Below are 21,232 nucleotides of genomic sequence, written 5' to 3'. Positions count from 1 at the left end.
ATATTGCAGGATGGCAGGAACACCATCATCACCAACTCTGTTTTTTATAAGAGTAGGGAAAAAGTAGAGAGAAAAAAATAGGGAGTAGAGAAGTAGAGATAAATATTAAATATAAAATAAATATAGCAGTAGAGAAGAGAGTAGAGATAGTAGAGACGTCGGGAAAGGATTGCACGTGCGCGAGAAAAAGCGGCCGGGTGTGCGCTAGTTTTGGCGCGCGGCATCCGGGCGTGCGCTAGTTTTGGCGCGCGGCATCCGGCGCGCTTTATAAAATCCAATGCCCTCCCACCGCCCTATGCCTTGCCACCGCTCTCTCCCCGCTCTATGCCTCACCATCGCTCTCTCCCCGCTCTTTCTCGCCTCGCCGCGCCACCATGCCGCCGCGTCGCTGGGAAACTTGGGGATACCGCGGCATCCGCACGCGCCCCTCCGGTAGCTTCTCCACCGAGATCCGGTTCCGCGGGATGCGCCTCGGCCTCGGCAATTTCGACACCGCCAACGAGGCCGCCCGCGCGTACGACGCGGCGGCGTGGCGCCTCCGGTGGCCTCATAGAACATTGAACTTCCCTAATGTGCCGACGCGGGAGCGGGCACAGGAGCTCGCGCCTCTGCCGCGGCTTATCACCGATGAGGATCGTCGAGACAACCGGAGGCGGGAGCACTGTCTCGGCGTCGCCGAGATGGACGAGGAAGCCATGGCACTGTGGCGCCAATGCTTCCCACAGGACATCATCAACGAGCGCGAGTTCTACGAGCAGAGGAGGGCGGAGAGGGATAAGAGGAGGGCGGAGCAAGCCGCCTATCGCAAGCACAAGCGTAGGCGAAAAGAGGACGCTCAATTCAACATGAGGCTAGGAGCAGCGTCGCCCTGGGAATCCAACGATGATCGGTATCTTCACGCCTGCAGTCAGACGTCGGAGGAGGACATCACCGAGGAGGAGTCAGACAACGAGGAGTAGTTGAATAATCTTTTTTTATCTATCTATGCTGAGAACTATCATCTACTCTCTATCTCTACTTCTCGATCTGAGCAGTGTAAACGCTTTTTTAAAGCGCCGCGCGTTGTGATTCTGTTGGAGATGCTCTAACATGGCATACGAGTGCTTTAATGTTGCCCACAAGATGCGTGAGTATTACTAGTAGTATATTTTTCTTGCCATGTTGAGATTTTAAAACCACGAGTGCGGACATGCAGAGGAGCAATGAAGACCAAACACAGGATATTGGGGACATCTTCAAGGAGCGTGGCAAGTTAAAGAGGAGCTGCACCATACCTGTAAAATGAGCTTTGGTAAGTAACACCCTTTCAATTACTTTCATTTAGCCTCGTGTTCTTCGATGCGTATATGTTGTAGTTTATGTTTCTCTTAAGCCTCGTGTTCTTCGATGTGTCATAAGAAGAGTCTTAATCGTCCAAATGCTTTCGTTTTTTGCTTGATGTAGGAAGTGGGTGTTCTCACCTTGTAGTATGTTTTTATATTTTTTTCTTTTTGAATTCACTTCTCCCAGTTCTGTTTATCTGGCTTCTACTAAATGGATCTGGGTTGCTCTGAGTAATTATCTAAAAAAGAAGTAACTTCATGTCAGGATGCAGTTCATGCGAGGAGGGAAGTATGGTCAACCTCGAGATCATGTTTCCAGAATGAGGCTGGATTACACACAAGGTGCCGGTTCCCTAAAGATGTTGGATTAGTCACAAGGTGAAAATTCCCAGATGATGCTGGATTACACACAAGCCAGGTGGAGTCGTCAGCTGTTCGTGTCCTCGTGGCTCTAGTAAACGCTGAAAGAAAGCGTGCGGCAGCCCTTGAGAATGTAGCTGAGTTCCTAAAGAAGTGAAAAGAGCAATTAGATGCTCTCTTCACCCATGCCAAACAAGAGATGGAAGAAGCCAGAAATAAGCTAGCAGAGGCAGAGCAGGCTAGGTGTCTCCTGCTATCTAAAACTGTTGTCAATACAAAATTTCCTTCATAGTAGCTAGGTTCAAATGTTTATCCAGACAGCATGCCTGTTGTGATGTCTGTGCATCTACTGATGTGGCACAAAATATATATTTTTCGGGTCATGTAATAACAGCAATTACTTTCCAAACAATAACAAACGAAGCATTGGACAGGGTATAGTTCACGCGCAAGCCCGACATTCCAAGTTCAACTTCCACATCAAACTCATGTTCACAGATATCTCCACATTCATACATAATGTCCACAACCATGATTCACTTCAAAGCCAAAAAAATTGAGGAGAGTTATCAATAAAGAAAAACCTCTAGTTCCTGCTACCAGTGCGAGCACAGCAAGTCAAGACCATGCGTAATTAATTATATTTTGGTCACTTTTTGTCTTCTAAAATGCCGGCCGGCTCGCGGAAGGACATGTTGCCGGCACATGCGCGGATTCAATGAAGGCGGGCGGGGCAGTCTGAAGCCAGTTGCATGCGGCGAGGAGGCTGTGTTCAGCCGGGCCTGCAACGAGTGGGGCCCTCTTGGCCGGCGCACCAGTTCAATGTCTGCGCTATGAGAGGTCGCGTCCGTGTCAGAGAAATCACTCCCTCCAGTCCTTTTTGTTTGCGTATAACAAAATCTCGTTTTCCATTCACATTTTACAAGTAAAATTCATGGACAAACTTTGACCCAAAAAACGATGGGGACTAGTAAACCAGAACGGAGGTAGTAGTTTTTTTAAGCAAAGAAGGGTTCCCCCCTTCCGATTTTCATTACTGAAGACCAACATCTAAATCTAAACATAGTATTTTCCCTAGAACTACCAGGTTCAACGTCTCGCAACATAAACCCATACAACCATACGCCAAGGAGGTACGTAGTAGGTAGTACTATGAATTCCATTTTCGCTCCATACCAATCGTTCTAAAAACTACTTAGTACTTATAGCGCGCCATTGAAAATCGAAACTCTTAACCCCGCTAAAAATGATATTTTAAACGTGGCTACTCGATCTGTTGCAACTGGCGAGCCACCGCCTCCAAGTCGTTCACCTGTGGTCCTGACCATCAACTCCTACGGATCAAATTATCACGCGAGCTGACTATTCCTACAAAGGTGCGCTCCACCACGTACCCGGTACCCGCGAATGCATCAACCGTGCACCTAGGGTTTTAGGGTTTATTTGTTAACATTGCCTTTACGTAACACTCATGTGTGCGAGACAGCGAGAGACCGACTGTGTGCGTGTGCCTCTTCTCTTCGTATATGTACTCCACCGTTTGTCTGGTGTCCACAAAATTATAATAACTACTAGCAATGTGCCAATGTGTTGCCACACGATCTGAGTAGATTAATACATATTCACCGATTTGATAGAAAAAAGTCTAGTTTTGAAATACGTATATCACTAAAAAAATGTTATGTTTCACTCAAAATATATTGCTTTGGCGGTTTTGATGAGACAAGGGAGGAATGCTGTTGGTTTCAAGATTCGAGAAGTGGTATATGTCTAATTTCTACTCTTACTGGCAAGATGCCTGTGCGTTGCACGAAACATCAAGATCTTGTGGGAAAAAAGGATGAACGAGGGAAGGCCTTATCTGCAAATGTGGAGAGGAGTGCGGGTAAATTGCCATAGTTTCGTTCCTATCCATTAGATATGAATCAGACGGCCTATATTGCAGGATGGCAGGCCCACCATCATCACCAACTCTGTTTTTATCCCTACTCTTATAAAAAGCATAGTCGGTGATGATCGTGTGCCTGCCATCTTGCAATATAGGCCGTCCGATCTATATCTGACGGATAGGCAGGAAACTATGGCAATTTTGCAAAAAGATACCCACACCCCTCTCCACACTTGCAAATAAGGCCTTCCCTTGTTCATCCTTTTCTCCCACAAGATAAACTACTCATACAAATGCATCTTCATGTTCCGTGCAACACATGGGCATCTTGCTAGTTGTTGCAAAAAGCCCATGTGTGTGTGAGAGAGAGGGAGAGAGGAGGAGGACGGAGTGCATGTGTGACAAAGACACAAAGAGTGTGTATGCGAGAGGTATCAGCTTAAAATGAGGTGATAGTGCGTGTGTGCACGATCGAGAGGGAGTGTCTCAAGAAGGGAAAGCGAGAGTTTTGTGTGCGAGAGGGAGAGATGGTAGTCGGGAAGGGTGGTGGAAGCAGGAGTTGTGTGTGAGAGAGAGAGGGGGGGGAGTTTGTCTGATCGGTAAACAAATGAATAATGTCAGTCTGGGATGGAGACAAAAAGGAGACCGCAACAAATGTTGTATCTACATGAGAGAGAGAAAGAGAGAGAAATTTTAGTGGTATGATTCATATCTAGAGACATATAGGGTGTGTGAGAGAACCCCATATAGTGAAAGACAAAGTGAAAGACGAGTGGAGACTGTGTGTGTGGCGGTGAAAAAGAAAGGTTAGGTACCTAGTGATACGAGAGAACAGTAGAGACGTGAGAGATAATGAAAACCGTGTAATGTATAATGATAGGGAGAGTGTGACACTTCTCAATGGAGACATCGAGAGACCATGTTTTCGAGGATAGGAGAAACATGAAGTGAGCGTGCGGGTGAGCTGGAGAAAAGAGAGTGATAGCTACATGAAGGAGCATGCATGCGAGAGAGATGGGCATGAAAGGAGTGAACATAAAAGGGATTCAAATATTTGAATTCGAGATGATGATGCATGTAATCCATACTCGAACCAAAATTGATCTATCAAACATGCATACTTATATGAATTCACGCGCATCTATGTTATTTAATATGTAGATATTATTGATCCATACATTTTAGTAGAACATATTTTGGTTTAATTTTTTGAATTCAACCTTATGATTTTGAGATCATTGTATTTGTAAATCATATTATACATATAAAGGAGCAAAATTCTTTGTTGTGCTTTTGAAAGTATATATAAAAAATGATGTATATAGAATTTTATTCCAATCGAAAATGGATCCCGCCCAAAAAAATAGAATACAAACGAGATTCGAATTGAGTTGGCACGGTAAACATGCACTCTGCAAAATTTGAACAAAGTGGTGAAAGTCGCAGTAACCGCCCGAAACCAAAATCTTCGAGATGGAAATTACTACTGCATATCCCTGCCACGCAAAGCCTATCTACTCGATCTCTATAGGTTTCGATAGGGGTAGGTTTGTAATTTCACTCAAACATGACATAACCACCTCTCACCCGGATTCATACACGGTGGGCGCCAAAACACAGTGTGTCCTCGGCCGAAATCGACTCCCTCCCCGATTCATACACGGTGGGCGCCAAAAACAAACTCTCGTTGGCAAATATTCGGTGTATGCGAGATTACCGTCCTATCCCCAACCGACTAATATTGTTGTGATGTAGGAAATTTGAAACGGGGGCTAAGTTTGTAAATTTCACCGCATTTGAGACAAGCGCGCCCTGAAGACATGGTTCCCCCTTCCTCTCCACCTCCATTTCCCCATTCGTACTCCGTGGGCGCCAAAACACCCTCTCCACCGCAGCCTCCTCCGCCCGCCACCCCATCCACCGCCGTCCTCCTCCACCATGCTGGAGCTGATACCCCGAAACCGTCGTCCATTACAAGAGATCGACCTCTCTCATCCACGGCTTCGGACCGGGATCCTTGCATCCTGTTCTCTCGCTTCATCCCCGCCGTCGTCCACCTTGCCGGTGCCGCTCCTACGACCGTCTTGTCCACCGCACCCCGCCGCCACCGTCTACCCTCCTAGATCTGCTTCCATGCCGCCGACAGCCATCGCTGCCGCAGCATCGTCAAATTCTCAGCAGATGCATACACGGCGCCGCACCAGAGGCGGTACTCTTTCGTATCTGCTCAACTTATTTATCACAACAAGAAAATAGACCGCCACTGCTTTACTCTGATTTCTTGTCCATCACTTACTTGCTAGTTGAGAGCAAACATTGATTGCGAAGTTGCCTTTGTCCGGTTTGCACCTTCAGATCCGCCATGGCAAGCTCAACACTATACTCCCAATGCTTATGGTTTTCGCCTTTTATATTCCACACTAGTTAAATCACAGTAGACTAAATTTCAAAATTGGGTCAGTCGATTTTTCAGAGCTCGTCGGAGTTTGCCGGTGCGAACGAAGGGGCTCGGGTGGGGACTTTGGTTGTTGGGGTGGTGGTGGGGCCTCGCCGAACGAAGAAAACTCGACGCGGGTGGGGGCGGGGGTGGGGGTGGGGGTGGCGGAGGAACACAGGCAGTGGGGCCGATGGTCCGGCCGGCGGCCCATGCGGTGTTCTGTATGGGAAGAATCAGAGACGAGGAAAAAGAAGGGTTAGGAGACGTAGGATCTTCATCCAACTGCCTGAAATGGTCGACTGACCCAAATGCAGACATGCCTTTATATTCAATACCATCATCGTACCTGCTTAGCACTGCTCCTGAATCCATCAAGCTAAACAACGTGCCACTCATAATTCCAAACTTGTTGCTCAAGTACGAATCTGATATGATGCTGATATTACTAAAACAGATAACATTTAATTGGTCAGCTAATGTTCCTACTTTACTTTTGAAAAAGCACGTGCACCACATATAGAGAGACAGCAAGGAGTTGCTTTCTTAATGCGCTCTGGTTCATCATGTGTGGGCACTGCGCAACGAACATTTTATTATCCAAAATCTGCTTGCTCTTCTTTAGCATGTTCCTCTTCCGTTCTTCTTTAATAAGTACTCTCTCCGTTCCTAAATACAAGTCTTTGTATAGATTCCACCATGGACTACATATGGAGCAAAATGAGTGAATCTACACTCTAAAATGTATCTGGATACATCTGTATGTGATCCATAGTGGAAATCTCTACCAAGACTTATATTTTGGAACGGAGGGAGTATGATAGTAGTACAGTATGTTCCTTGTAGTGAATATGAGCAGGGACATTTGCAGTGTAGAGGTCTATACGGTCGGTTGGTATGGACACTTTGAACTCGTCGGGCCTCTTTGATTCGTAGGATTTTGTAAACATGGGAATAGGATTTGTAGTGGCCTGCCCACTTGAATCCTATAAGAATAGCAAGGAAATGTGGGGAGCTGTGTCGCCTTTGAGAGTTACATTGATATTAACAGTACCGCACCTTTAGTTGAAAAGAGCTGGTATCCAAAGGCTTTCTAGCCGTACCGGCAATACTAGCACATATATTCCAGCAAGTTCCATTTCGCTGATTTTACTCTGATGCTTACGGTTTTCCCATTATATCTACACTATGATATGTGTAGCTACTTTGTGTCGCACTAGCAGCAGTCCACTCTTGAAGCTAAACACCGCAATGACTTACAAAATTGGCACCAAGTCATTGAGTGCCATTCTGGATGCAATGAAACTCATACGCTCACCACCTGTTGATTCTTGTTCAGAATATGATCCTCATGACTATTCTAACCTCGAGGAGTCAAAGGCAGATGGCTGTCCTGTTCACCCATCAAGGTGCATATTCTAATTTCGCAAGGTATTATTGGTTGTGCATATGTTGTCTTACATTTTTTCTACTTTGTTGCACCGCCATCTGCTTAGTTTACTCATCATATATGTCGAGATGCCATGCCCATCCATTATCAATACATATTCCATCTATCATCATACCATGTTTTTCCACTCAAATGTTGTTCTTGTGCATTAGACATCAAAAAGGAAGAGGGTGATTGCCGAACCTGAAAGAGCACCAGCAAAGTCCTTGAAAAACATGGTTGTGCCGGAGAAATCAGACAGCACCCCACTTATATTGACTGTACAACCAGTGACACAAAATGTAGGACCGACTCCAGCTGACTGTACCCATACTTCACTGGCCACACCACTAGCCGCACCACACAGGACCTGCACTCCAGCAAAAGGTATGCCGATTTCAGTTGCCATAGCACCAGCCGTACCACAGAAAAATCCCACTCCAGCAAAAAGTACAGCAAGTCCACCGGCCGAAGACCTATCCCAACTGCAGAGACGGCCAATTCCTGCAGATTGGAACCCCATTCCAGTTATTCCCAGTTTAAAAGACGATGCTTTCAATGTTGTTAGGGACTACGTGCATATATTCCCATCATGGGAAGATTATAGTGAAGACAAACACCATTTTCACATCTTCCTGTCCCACTTACGTGTAAGTGCTATTATTCATGGTGATTATTTTCCTGTTTTCTGCTGATTGAACACATCAATGATTTACATTACATTGTTGTAAGTAGGCGAGGGTCAATTTGGATAGTCATGACGAGCAAAGCTTGCTCGCGCTTTTCAAGGAAGCATTGCAACAGTATCGGTGTTACCTGAGGAAATCACACTTTGATGGCAAGTCCATAAACGAATTTCTGGTGAAGTCTCATGTGCTAAATTTAGAAGACATTGAATGGAAAAACCTTGTTATGCACTGGTCTCGTTCCGAGGATGAGGTACTGTCTATGATATCGCATGACAATTTGAACTTCTACTTTTCCGCATATGCCTTACGGATCTTTTTTGCAGGAAATCTGCTCGAAAAAGAATTCCGGTTTGAAAAGAACGACAGGATATCACAAATGTGCTGCCCGCTGCTTTGCTCTTGTTAGTACTTGTTGTCCTATATCACTATACTTGCATACATACCTGGTTCATTATGTGACAGCAGTATGCATGATAGCTTGCTTATCAATTGTTCGCTCCAAATTATATGATCTATATGAATGGTTACATTAGTGTAGAATATATCCAATGCCAATGAATTTTTTTAGCTCTGCATTGTTCTTCTAAGTACCTGTTGTCCTTTATCAGTGTACTTATAATGACAAGTAGTTGTTCATGTACCATCACTCTGCAGCTTATTTTTCTTTGCCCTCCATTTTCTACACATAAGATCTATATTTACTCTTACCATAAGGTTGGATAACACCGATGGTACTGAAGAAGTTTAGCTCTGCATTGCTCTTGGCTGTACCTTTTGCCGGTATCGCTATACTTACATTTATAGCTACTTGGTTATGTAGCATCACTCTTCATCTTATCTTAAATATTCTCCATTTTTTCTTACATTGTCACATCTGTATTTACTCTTAACAGAATGTAGAATAAAGGCAATGCTTATGAAGAAGATTCTATGGTAAACTTCTTGAATTGCCCCCCCCCCATCAGCATGGACAAGGGCTTTATAGAGCCTGCCTTCACCAATAATGTAAGTTTGTCCTTCTCAAGCCTTCAAACTTTGTTGTGTATATTTGGTTAGGCATGACTGCAACATCTGTTTATTTTTGGTGTTTGCATCAAATTGCATGTTTAAAGTTTATTATGTACTCCAGTTCATAAACAAAAGTTTGTCCTTCTCAATTTAAGTTTTCAGTTGTACAACCAAGTTCCTTCTTCATACCATGTAAATTAAACTATACAGAGCAAGTGATCTTATTTTGCCAATCTGAAATGGGATAAATTGACAGCACACTAACCATTGATACTTATGAGTTCTTGATCTGTAATCCAGTGGTGTCGTGAAGCTGCCAACTCCTTCACAATGTCATTTCCTGCCATGTCTTGACCTGAACAATACCATATTGTGTTAATGCTATTTTAAACTATGTCACTTTATTCGTTAGTAAGAAATGTGATGAATTGTCAGCACTGATACTTATATGTGCAAAACATGTCATTTGTCTGCTTGTTTATCTTTCAGAGTGAGGAGGATATAAGTGTCAAACAAGTGCAGTCTCACCAGCTTGCTCAGCTGCTTGCGTTGCAGCTCCCGAGCAGGGCTAACCTTTCTTGAACTCTATTGAAGTGCTGTCAGTTTTGTATATCATTTTGTCGACGTGTTTAGTTGCACTGGTGGCGATCTTTGATGCCCAGTGTATGTAATCTGCTGTCTGCTTGTGCTTTATTATCATAGTGGCGAACTTTGATGCCCAGTGGATGTAATATTTCGTAATTTCTTTATAGTATAGTCTAGGTTTTTTTCTTATTCACGATGTTGCAGTTATTTTACTGTATATATATCCTGTCTTCGCAATAAACCATCCAAACGGCCTTCATGCAAATCACCTGTATGATCCGCATCATGGGCCCTATCATCTTGGTCCGTTAACAGGCCTAAATGTAAACTGGCCCACTAGTAGATTCGGGCCTTTAATAGGCCGAGTAAACCGACAGCCCTATTTTCCCAACAAAACTCAATGGGCCTTTAGGAGGCTGAAAAGTAGGTTGGGCCTGAAACGTGCCGAACAGCTCATGGGCCGGCAGAAGGCCGAAATAGATCCTGGCCCATGAATGTGCCAATCAAATCATGGGCTTATAACAGGTCAAAATTGTCTCAATCCTTGTTTGGCCCAATCAGATTATCAGCTGCTAGCAGGTTGAATGCAAACCGGGCCGTAGTTAGGCCCAACTATATGACGGGCTTTTAACAGGCCGAAATTAATATAGGGCCGAAATGTTAAACGGGCCCTTAACAGGCTGAAACTAATATCAGTTTGAATTACTAAATGGGCCTTTAGCAAGTGGGCCCAAAAGCATAGCGTCCAGTTGACGGGCCGAATCTGATATGGGCCATAATTTAGCCCAAAGCCTCTTAAAGGGCCAAACCTGATCTGGGCCGTAATTTGGCCTAGAACGTGGTAGGCTTTTAACGGGCCGAATCTCATATGGGCCATTATTAGGCCCGGAACATGGCAGCCAGTTAATGGGCCGGCCTACTAGGGTCCTCAAAATCTTGTGGGCCTACAGCTAGGCAGGCCCATTAATGTCGACGAAATCTTCTGGGCCTTTAGCTGGGCCGGCCCATTATGGTCCACAAAAATCTTGTGGGCTGTCCCATTATGGCCTGCAAAAATCTTGTGGGCCTTGAACTGGGTTGGCCCATTATGGCCCGCAAAATCTTGTGGGCCTTTAGCTGGGCCGACCCATTATGGTCCACAAAATCTTGTGGGCCTTTAGTTGGGCCGGCCCATTTAAACTTTATGGGCCACTTTTGGGCCGGTCCATGTGTTAACATATCATAGGTGCATCTCGCCCATTGGATGAGTGACACCTGTGCCAACGCGGAGCTGACACGTGTTTCCTCCAGCCAATGATGATTTTACACTTGGAAAATCCCCATTGGTCTGGGCTGTTAACGGGTTATCGGATCCAAAACTAGACCTGATAGCTTAACGGCGTTCCGTTACGGTGGATGCCACGTGTCGGTCACCCTTGATGAAAGCAGATCTGTGACGCGCGATTTATCGTCATGAAGTGGTCACTTCCGTGATAATAATTTTGGTAATGTCATGGAACACTTCTACGACAGCACAAGTATGACTATCTTGATTCTATCATATATTTGTCATGGATGTACATGCATGACAGTAAACGTGACCTACTGTTACAAACACGTATCATCACGAAAGTGTATTTTTTTTGTAGTGATGATTTCGACTCCGAGTTTTGCGCCACCGAGAAGTACCAAAAGCTGAGTTGTGTGCACGGGCACACTCCCACTCGACGTGTATGCACGGAGGGATTCGACATTGGCAGGCAGTTTCTCAGTTGCCCCTTAGAGGTTAGTGCTAATTAAGTTCATCATTTTACTTCAGTTAATGCCACGGCTCATCCAGAATACTATTTAACATTGGTAGGGATATGAGGCTTGTGCCTTTGTTAACTGGCTGGATGAATAATGGCATGGCAGGGTTCGGAGTGTTATCACCAAGCTTGCAGAAGATAATGTAAAGCTGAAGAAGAAACTGGCTGATCTGGAATGTACAATCAGTACGATGAAGCAAGAAAGAATCAATCACAGGCAACAGATGAAAGCAAGAGACAAGAAGGAACTAGCATGTGTAGTTGTGGTTGTCGCATTAGCCATGTTCTATGCGCTGTTTGCAATGATGATTAGGGGTTTTGTTTGACAGTATTGCTAAAGCACATCTAGATGTGCTCTAAGTAATGCACATCTAGGTCCTATGCCATTGATGTTACGCGAAGATTCGTGCAGATATTTTTCTTTGTCTTTTTTCTTTTCCTTTCTAGTTTGATTATTACTGGCTTTATCAATAAGAAGAGCTCAATGTATTGCTTGCCAACTGTCCTACTCCGTTCGTACCGATACCGATGCATAATCCCAAAACTCGTTCCTTGTTTTTTTCCAGAAAAAGGAAACTAGCCAAATAGCCAATAGGAGTCCTGCGCAACCCAGGGAATTTGGAGCGACTGGGTACACATAATTGCGGTTGATTATATCAGCCGTTAGATAATACGTCAACCCCCGCTTCAACCCATGCTTCAATTGGCAGTTCCTCTTCTCTGCATACCCCGCTTAAGTGTCCACCATCTTTATCATCCCCGGCAGGCCGCGCTACACACTGGCACACACTTTGCGGCCATGTCGAGCGATAGCGAGGACGACAGTTCGGCCAGCAATCTGGCGCCCGATGATAGGTCAACATCGGAATCATCCCGCTCGTCTTCCATCCGGTTCATGGAAGGGACGCCGCATCCGGAGTTGTCAGACGACAACCAGACCAACAAGGAGCCATTGTCGGATTTCGGGTTCCGGCAGACCCTTGAGGTTCGAACACTGGGGTGCGCGTGGAGATCTCTCCCCTACCAATCTACGTCCAATCTCCTCGCGTGATCTAAGCTGGAAACAACGAACAACACAAGGGACATGAGATTTATACAAGTTCGGGCCACCGTTATGGTGTAATACCCTACTCAAGTGTGTGGTGTGGTGGATTGCCTCAGGGGCTGATGATGAATAGTACAAGGGAAGAACAGCCTTGCGAGAGGTGTTCTCGAGCTGGTGTGACGAATTGCTGGGGCGAGTTCAGTCGCCTCTTTCTCTCTCTGCTAGGGTTCTACCAGATCTCTCGCTGTCTCTCTTTTCTTCCCCTTTTGGGTGTCCCTTTCCTTCTGTGGTGGCTAGCTCTATTTATAGGGGCCCTGGGCCTCTCCCCAAATAATGAGCGGGAAGGGCGCCAACAATTGGCCATTTTGAAGGGGAACATCTAGTACAAGTTATCCTGACCAAAGGTGGTCTTCGGCTACCAAAAGCTCTGGTGATGACGCCGTCTTGGGCTCCACGGTGACCTCCGTCCTGCCGCTCTGCTGGTCTTGGTCTCGTTGCACCGGAATGGTAACCTTTGCCCGATGCCTTGGCCTGTGCTTGCCCCCTTTGCACCAAAGGGGAAACAAGGACACTGCGCAGGCCAGCGCCCGCCTGGCGCTCGCCTGGTCTCGATCGTCATGGCTTGCGTCACGGGCTCCTTGCGAGGTACCCCTGCCTTGATCTCTCCGCCTCCTCGCGAGCCCGCCTGATGAGGCTGCCTCTGAGGAAGCTTTCTGTCGTCCGCCCCGCGAGGCTTGGCCCCTCGCGAGGGTCTTGAGCTTGAGCTGATGAAGATGGGTCGCGCTGGGCCCCCCACTTGAGCAACGCTGTAGGCCGCAGGCAGGCAAGTCTAGGGACCCCCGTTCCCAGAACGCCGATAGTAGCCCCCGGGCCCAAGGCGCGCCCGGGCTTGGCCTAGCAGGGAAGCGAAGGGGCAAGCGCGAAGCGCCGCATGCCCCAACAGCCTGCGGCCTTGGGCGCCCCGTGGCGATTGATTGGACGTGGGCGACTGCGCTTCCCCACGACGCCTCGGCGGCCGCACGACTTGACAAGTCCCTTCATGCAGAGAAACCGATCATGATTACCTGCGATCGTGGTGCTCAGCGGTTGGCCTCCTCCGGCTATAAGTACGGGGCTGTGCGAGCCCCTTCAGTCCATCCCTTCCTGCTGCTCCTTTCCTTCTCCTTCCTTGTTCTTGCTCCTCCTTACGCCAATGGCACCAATCCGCCGGTTCTCTGCAGAAGAGAAGGGAAAGGCCCCCCGAGAGGGTCCTGACCCACTTGCACAGAAGAAGCGGCTGGTCCTCTGCCACCGAGATGAGGGTGCTCAGCAGGAGGCACCGAGGCCCTGGTATGAGCAGCCGCTGCCTGTGTTTCCGCTACCCTTGCACGCCCGCGTCGTGGGTCCTGGGGGAGAAGGCGTCGAGCAACATCGACGATGCCGCCATCGACGCCGGCGAGTCACGATGGTGCGTGTTGTTCCTCCTAGAGTCCACGCCGAGCGCTCCTCTCGCGAGCTCGTGCTCCACGCCGCCATGCCTCCAAGCTCTTGGATTCGCCTTCCTCCTTCCTTCGCCTTCGAGATGCCACTAAGCGGGGCTCTGGAGCTCTGGCTGCAGCACGCTGACTGCGGTACCCTTGCGACCGGAGCGGAGGTCGCGGTCATCGCTACGGGCAAGGTCTTCATGACCCGGGGCTGGGGCAAAATTGCCCGGGTCTGCCAGATGGTAGGCGCCCTCGTAATCCATCTTGAATACGACGGCGCCTCCTTGATGTTCTTCAAGGTCTTCGATGCTGAAGGGCGCCGGCTGGAATGCTGCCCCAGGGAGAGCGGCAGGGGCGACGAACTAGCGAGGACCTGGCCTGCTCGTTGGCCCTCCAGCAGCTCCTCAGGCAGCAGCGGAGGAGCTGGGGAATTCAGTGGCTCCCCCGAGCTCCTCGCGACTCCGGAGACGAGTGACGATAGCTACGAGCCCCCGAGCACGTGCCGTGCTCGGAGCAGGGCAGCTGTGTCCAGCCGCCGACGCCATTGATCTGGATGGGGTTGGCGTTGACGTTGGGCAGCCCACTGTTGATGATGGCGTCCCTTGCGGCGGTGCGGGCGATTAGTGTTCCTTAGGATTAGTACTCTTGTTCCCTGCGAGGAATCGAAGCAACACCCCGCGGGGGTATGTAAGGTGTCTGCCATGTCTTTTATGAATATTATATCCTTAATATGAATCAATGTGAGGTGCTTGTCCTCTCTCGGCTCGGCTCCCCCTTTCTATCCTCACGAGGACTTGGCGCTCTACGCTGACAGGTCCCAGTCCCCAGGCAGGCTTCAGCCGTCGCTGGTATGCCAGGTCGCGATGCCATGGTCAAGGCCAGGAGGTGAGCGGCCCGAGGTCCGGTAAGAGCCTCCGAGTCGCGATGCTCAGGAGGTCCCCCTTAGTGCTCAAGCAGCCCTCGCTGCGCGAGAAAGGAAGGCAATGTCGCCGTGACAGAGCCGCACTAGGCGAGGGTTTTTGCGCTGCGTTGGTTCAACTCCTGTAAGGGTGTGACTTATCTCTTGAGTCTGGTGTAGTTCCTCGACGAAGCGCCTGGCCCGAGCGGTGGCAGCTGAGGCGCTGCTGGATTAGGTCCTCGTGAGCTTCTTCCCACTCCCCCGCACTTTCCTTAATGCTCTACGTCCTCAGGTCCCGGCCCTCAAGCGAGCTCAGCCGCCGCTGGTATGAAAGGTCGCGATGACGTGGGTCAAGGCCAGGGGGTGAGGGCTGGAGAGCTAGTAGGAGCTCATGAGTCGCGATGCTCAGGCGCCCCCCTTTTAACATGCAAGCGGTCCGTGCCAGAGAGAGGGAGAGACAGCTCACGATGTCCCTAGCATTGCTCCTGGAGTAGGTCCTGCACACCAATCATGAAGAGAAACAAGACCTGTCATTACGGTTGCCAGCCAACCTTTGTCGCTCCGAGGAAGTGATTGGGGCACTGAGGGCCTGGTGAGGTGGCACCTTGCGGGGCTGCCGCGGCCAGAGCTCGACCACTCAGATTTATCGGTGTTGCAGGGACGGACCCGTGCGCAGATGTCGTGCCAGAGCAAGTGGCTCCACAGGTAGGCGTCAATCAAGCAGGCGATTAGGTCGGGTATGTTAAGCACGCAGGAGGAAATTCATTTTAAGTAGATGCGGGAAAAGCAAACGTCGCAGGGCCAGGCCCGAGTAGCTCGGGGATGATGCAGCCCGAGGGGCGCCCCCAACAAGGTAAGTAAAGAGCGTAAGCAAAACGGATACATGCCGTAGGGACGGACCCACGCGACCTGGGAATGATGCGGCCCTGTGGGCGCTCCCAGCTAAAAACGGAACTTAGAAAGATGTCACCTGGTGTCGTTGAAGTTGAAGTGATGCTGAAGAAGCGGTCGATGCGCGATGAAGACGTCGATCCTTACGAGCCCCCAGGCCCAGCAGCCTCAGGAGGCTCCGAGGGCACTGGTGGGTTTCCGAGGGCCTTCTCCATCTCCGCCAGGACCGCACCATGCCTGACCTCCTGAGCCTCCAGAATGCTCCTCAGCAGGTGCTGATGAGCGGCGACCGCGTTCGGCAGGCCAAAAGGCATGCGAACGTAGCTGTGAGGTGGAACCTCGCAACGCCCCGCGCGCGAAGGCCAGAGGCGCTCCAGAGACGCGGCTCGATTGAGCCCTGGCACGTCAATGCAGACGCGCAGCCCACCATCCTCGCCTGGATGTGGGGTTACGGTGGGCAGGCGGTGGCTACCGCGCATGACTCCCGATTCCTGTAGCTCCTAGGTGTTTCTTGCGATGAACTCCTGAGGGTTTGGTTTTCCTTGCCTTGTACCTTCCTGAGGGAAACGTGCCGGGAAGCACCCCTCCAAGTGGTGCCCGAGCGCCTCCCTCGCGACCTCGGCAAGGTTGGTGGCTCTCCAAGAAAGAGCCCCCGAGCCCTGCCTGAGGAGGGCGTTGGGCACGCCTTCCTATGTGAGAGAGGGTGGCTCTCCCTGATTGGGCACAGATCCTGACGCAACACCTCCGGAGGTGCCTGCCTCCTTATGGCTTGGGCCAGGAGAAACCTTCTTCTTCTTAAGGGTCGCCTCGGGAAGTCTTCGTTTCTGTGGTCTGGGTCTTCGATTGCCGCAGCTTGGAACGCGCGCTCAAGTGAACACACTGCGTCCCTTTCTTCACAGGGTATGGTGATGACTCTGCCGCTTCCTGGCATCTTGAGGACATTGTACCCATGGTGAGTCACTGCCATGAACTTGGCCAGGGCTGGGTACCCGAGAATGGCGTTGTATGGTAGATGGATGTGGGGACGTCGAAGTCGATGAGCTCAGTGCGGTAGTTGTTGCACTGCCCGAAGGTGACTGGAATGTGAACCTGCCCTATTGGAATAGTGGAACCATCAGTGACTCCTGAGAAGGGCTTGGTTGGCTGAAGCTGATCGTACGGCACTTGGAGATTGTCGAACGTCTCGACGGACAGGACATTGAGTCCTGCTCCGCCGTCAATGAGGGTCCTGGTGACCTGCACATTGCTGATGACTGGGGAGCAAAGCATCGGGAGGACTCCGGCCGTTGCCGCGCACTTGAGCTGATCCGCTGAGCTGAACGTGATAGCGCACGCAGACCACCTGAGAGGGCGCGTGGCCTCAAGCTTGGGGAGGACTGCATTCACCTCGCGAGCAAACTGCTTGAAGATGCGCTGTGAGGCTGGGGCCTGCGTGCCAACCAAGATGCAAGCAATTGCGCACGGCTCCTGGAAGCCCCCAGCCCCCTCGTCTTGATGTTGGTCTTCGTTCCTCCTTGGCGGTGGTGGCAGAGGAGGAAGGTCTGCGTTGCCGTGCAGGCGATCCTCACGAGGCTGATCTCTCCAGCCTCCCTCGCGAGGCTGGTCCTGCCAGCGATCCTTGCGAGGTCGGTCTCGCCACCCTTGGCGAGGGCCACAGTCTTCCCATCGTCCGCCACCTCTTCCTCCTCCTCGGCCATAGCCCCTGTCGTTACGCTCGGGGCGTCGGCCGACATGTCCATCTCTCACAGCCCTGAGCTCTTGACATTCGTTGGTGTTGTGGGTGTGGAGGTCGTGGTACACGCAGTACCGGCTGCCCATGGATGACTCAGGCTGATCCCTGCCCCGCTTGGTGTCTGGTTCCACTGCAAGCACGGCAGCCCCCTTGCGCTTCACGTCCTTGGCCTTGGGCTTCTTCTCTTCTGGGTCGGTAGCCGGGAGTTCGAGGAGGGAAAGGCGCCCTTCCTCAGCCCTGGCACACTTGGTCGCCAAGTTGAACAGCTCCAGAGATCTGCACAGGTCTTCATGGATTGCTAGCTCCTCCTTCATCTTGATGTCGCGTACGCCATCGGAGAAGGCCGAGATGATGGCTTCTTCAGTCACCTTGGGGATCTTGAGGCGAGCGTTGTTGAAGCGCTAGATGTATTTCTGCAGGGTTTCCCCTTGCTGCTGCTTGATGCGGCGCAGATCGCTCACGACCGGGAGCCGGTCGTGAGTGCCCTGGAAGTTGGCGATGAAGCGAGTGCACATCTTGTCCCAGGAGGAGATTGTGCCGGGAGCCAGTTCAGGAGCCAGGTGCGGGCCCCGTCCTTGAGTGCCATGGGGAACCAGTTCGCCATGACCCTTTCATCCCCGTTGGCGGCTTCGATGCATAGTTCGTAGAGCTGTGGGAACTCCGCAGGGTCCGCCGTGCCATCGTAGCGAGGGGGCAGGTCAGGCTTGAACTTGCCTAGCCATGCGACGCCGCGTAGCTCGGGGGTGAGGGCGCGGCAGCCTGCTGTGGCCACCGGTGCCTTTTGCTGGTACTGGGCTTGCTCCTGGGGATTACCGTGCGCCGCCGCTTGGAGCAGCGCGGGGTCTTGGCATGGAGGTGCAGGGATGCGATCTTGGCGCGCCGGCGCTGGGAGCGCGCGAGCACCTTCTTGGGGATGAGGGATCTCGTGGCAGCTCCTTTCTTGTCGCACAGGCGCCGGGTGCGGAGGGTCTCGCCCTGGGGCTGCGCGCCTTGGAGCCAGGGCGCCTCCTTGGGGAGGAGGTGGTGGAGGCACCTCCTGATCCTCGCCTCCTGCACGGAATGGAGGGCGAGGCAGCGAGAAGGACGGCAAGGGGGAGCCCCCTGCGGCGCTGACGAGCTCAGTGATGCGGGCGAGCCAGTCTTCATAGACGTCGTCGACGGGGCGGTAGTGCAAGAGCTCTCTTGCCAGGAGCAACGCGGCGTGCGCGTCCGTGGGGGCGCGACGAGCGTGGGACGACGAAGTGGCTAGAGTCAGCGACGGTGTGGCGGTGCGGCCCTCCCGCTGTACTGAAGGATGCTGGGACGAGGCCTACTGCTCGTTCCCCACCGGGCCGGTGGCGGCGTTGGCGGCAGGCGACGGGGAACGACGAGGGTGTCCGCCGACAGGTGCCGTCTGGGCAACGCGGGTGGCGAGAGCAGCCCGGCGCTCGGCGCGAGCCCGACGAGCGTCAGCCATGGACACGACGGAAGATCACATGTGAACAGCGGAAGAAAGATTCCGGCGCACCCCTACCTGGCGCAAAATGTGGGATTTTGGGTTCCAGCAGACCCTTGAGGTTCGAACGTTGTGGTGCGCGCGAAGATCTCTCCCCTACCGATCTACGTCCAATCTCCTCACATGATCTAAGCTGGAAACAATGAACAACACAAGGGACACGAGATTTATATTGGTTTGGGCCACCGTTGTGGTGTAATACCCTACTCCAGTGTGTGGTGTGGCGGATTGCCTCAGGGGCTGATGATGAATAGTACAAGGGAAGAACAGCCTCGCGAGAGGTGTTCTCAAGCTGGTGCGACGAACTGCTGGGGCGAGTTCAGTCGCCTCTTTCTCTCTCTGCTAGGGTTCTACCAGATCTCTCGCTGTCTCTCTTTTCTTCCCCTTTTGGGTGTCCCTTTCCTTCTGTGGTGGCTAGCTCTATTTATAGGGGCCCTGGGCCTCTCCCCAAATAATGAGCGGGAAGGGCGCCAACAATTGGCCATTTTAAAGGGGAACATCTAGTACAAGTTATCCTGATCAAAGGTGGTCTTCGGTTGCCAAAAGCTCTAGTGATGACACTGTCTTGGGCTCCACGGTGACCTCCGTCCTGCCGCTCTGCTGGTCTTGGTCTCGCTGCACCGGAATGGTAACCTTTGCCCGATGCCTTGGCCTGTGCTTGCCCCCTTTGCACCAAAAGGGAAACAAGGACACTACGCAGGCCGGCACCCGCCTGGTCTCGATCGTCATGGCTTGCGTCACGGGCTCCTCGCGAGGTACCCCTTCCTTGATCTCTTCGCCTCCTCGCGAGCCTGCCTGATGAGGCTGCCTCTGAGGAAGCTTCCTGTCGTCCGCCCCGCGAGGGTCTTGAGCTTGAGCTGATGAAGATGGGCCGCGCTGGGCCCCCCACTTGAGCCACACCGCAGGCCGCAGGCAGGCAAGTCTGGGGACCCCCGTTCCTAGAATGCCGACAGCCGTCGGAGGATGAAGAAGAGGACGACGATGATGAGGAGGAGGAATGGTCGAACGGGGAGGAGGACGACGACGACAACAACAATGATGACGACGGCGGTGGCGATGAAAACCAGCGGTCAGCGGCAAGAAGCGTCCTCGCCAAGACGATGTCGTGGGGCCATCCAACAAGAACAACAAGAAGAAGAAGGACTAAATTAAGCAAATTGTATATATCTCTGTTTATCCTGTCAATCTCCTCGCAGACGGTTAGTAATATGTATTCGACGGAGATCTTCTACATTATCGCCAACAGGTTGGTTTGTTGAACTATGTGCCCTGATGAGCACACAATTCACAAAAAAAAGACCATATGGGCTGTCTATAATAATCGCACACAATTCTGATTACCGTCCTGTTTGACGGGTATCACACACATCTTGTTACGCCGAATCGTTTGTGTTCACCACACTCATCGCAAACGGTTCATCGGAGTGAACTGTATTCCGTATATCGCACACACCTTGATCTGAATGCTTGTTTCTATTGTTCTGTCTCATCGCAAATAGTTCGTACAAATCAACCGTATGCCCCTCATCACACACGCAACTATAATATGAACCGTGTTTGATGTATCATTCATCGCAAATGTTTTGCATCATTTCTGGCGGTTTTGATACAGCAACGTTTGCGATTATTGCATCGTGCAACCTCTTGAGCACTGCGTTGGTTTTCCCTTGAAGAGGAAAGGGTGATGCAGTAAAGTAGTGTAAGTATTTCCATCAGTTTTTGAGAACCAAGGTATCAATCCAGTAGGAGATCACACTCGAGTCCCACGCACCTACACAAACAAATAAGAACCTCGCAACCAACCCGATAAAGGGGTTGACAATCCCTTCACTGTCACTTACGAGAGTGAGATCTGATAGATATGTTAAGATAATATTTTTGGTATTTTTATGATAAAGAGAAACAAAGATGCAAAGTAAAAGAAACGCAATAGAAATAGCTAGGTGTTGGAAGATTAATATGATGGAAGATATACCCGGGGGCCATAGGTTTCACTAGTGGCATCTCTCAAGAGCATAAGTATTACGGTGGGTAAACGAATTGCTGTCGAGCAATTGATAGAATTGAGCATAGTTATGAGAATATCTAAGTATGATCATGTATATAGGCATCATGTCCGTGACAAGTAGACCCAAACGATTCTGCATCTACTACTATTACTACACACATCGACCGCTATCCAGCATGCATCTAGAGTATTAAATTC

The 21,232-nt window shown here is 50.4% G+C and overlaps 1 protein-coding gene across 1 annotated transcript; it reads left to right on the top strand.

Annotated features, from left to right (window-relative positions):
- The first annotated feature begins 374 nt into the window (after window positions 1-374).
- Window positions 375-959, top strand: LOC125546842 (ethylene-responsive transcription factor ERF091-like). Its single transcript, XM_048710958.1, has one exon. It carries the CDS (start codon window positions 375-377, stop codon window positions 957-959), a length of 585 nt encoding a protein of 194 aa, XP_048566915.1.
- The last annotated feature ends 20,273 nt before the right edge of the window (window positions 960-21,232 follow it).

This window comes from Triticum urartu, chromosome 3 (assembly GCF_003073215.2).
Source record: "Triticum urartu cultivar G1812 chromosome 3, Tu2.1, whole genome shotgun sequence".
Lineage (NCBI taxonomy): Eukaryota > Viridiplantae > Streptophyta > Magnoliopsida > Poales > Poaceae > Triticum > Triticum urartu.
This window is presented reverse-complemented; position numbering and strand designations above follow the sequence as displayed.

Coding starts and splice junctions, on each gene's coding strand:
- LOC125546842 (XM_048710958.1), top strand. CDS start 375: ATGCCGCCGCGTCGCTGGGAAACTTGGGGATACCGCGGCATCCGCACG.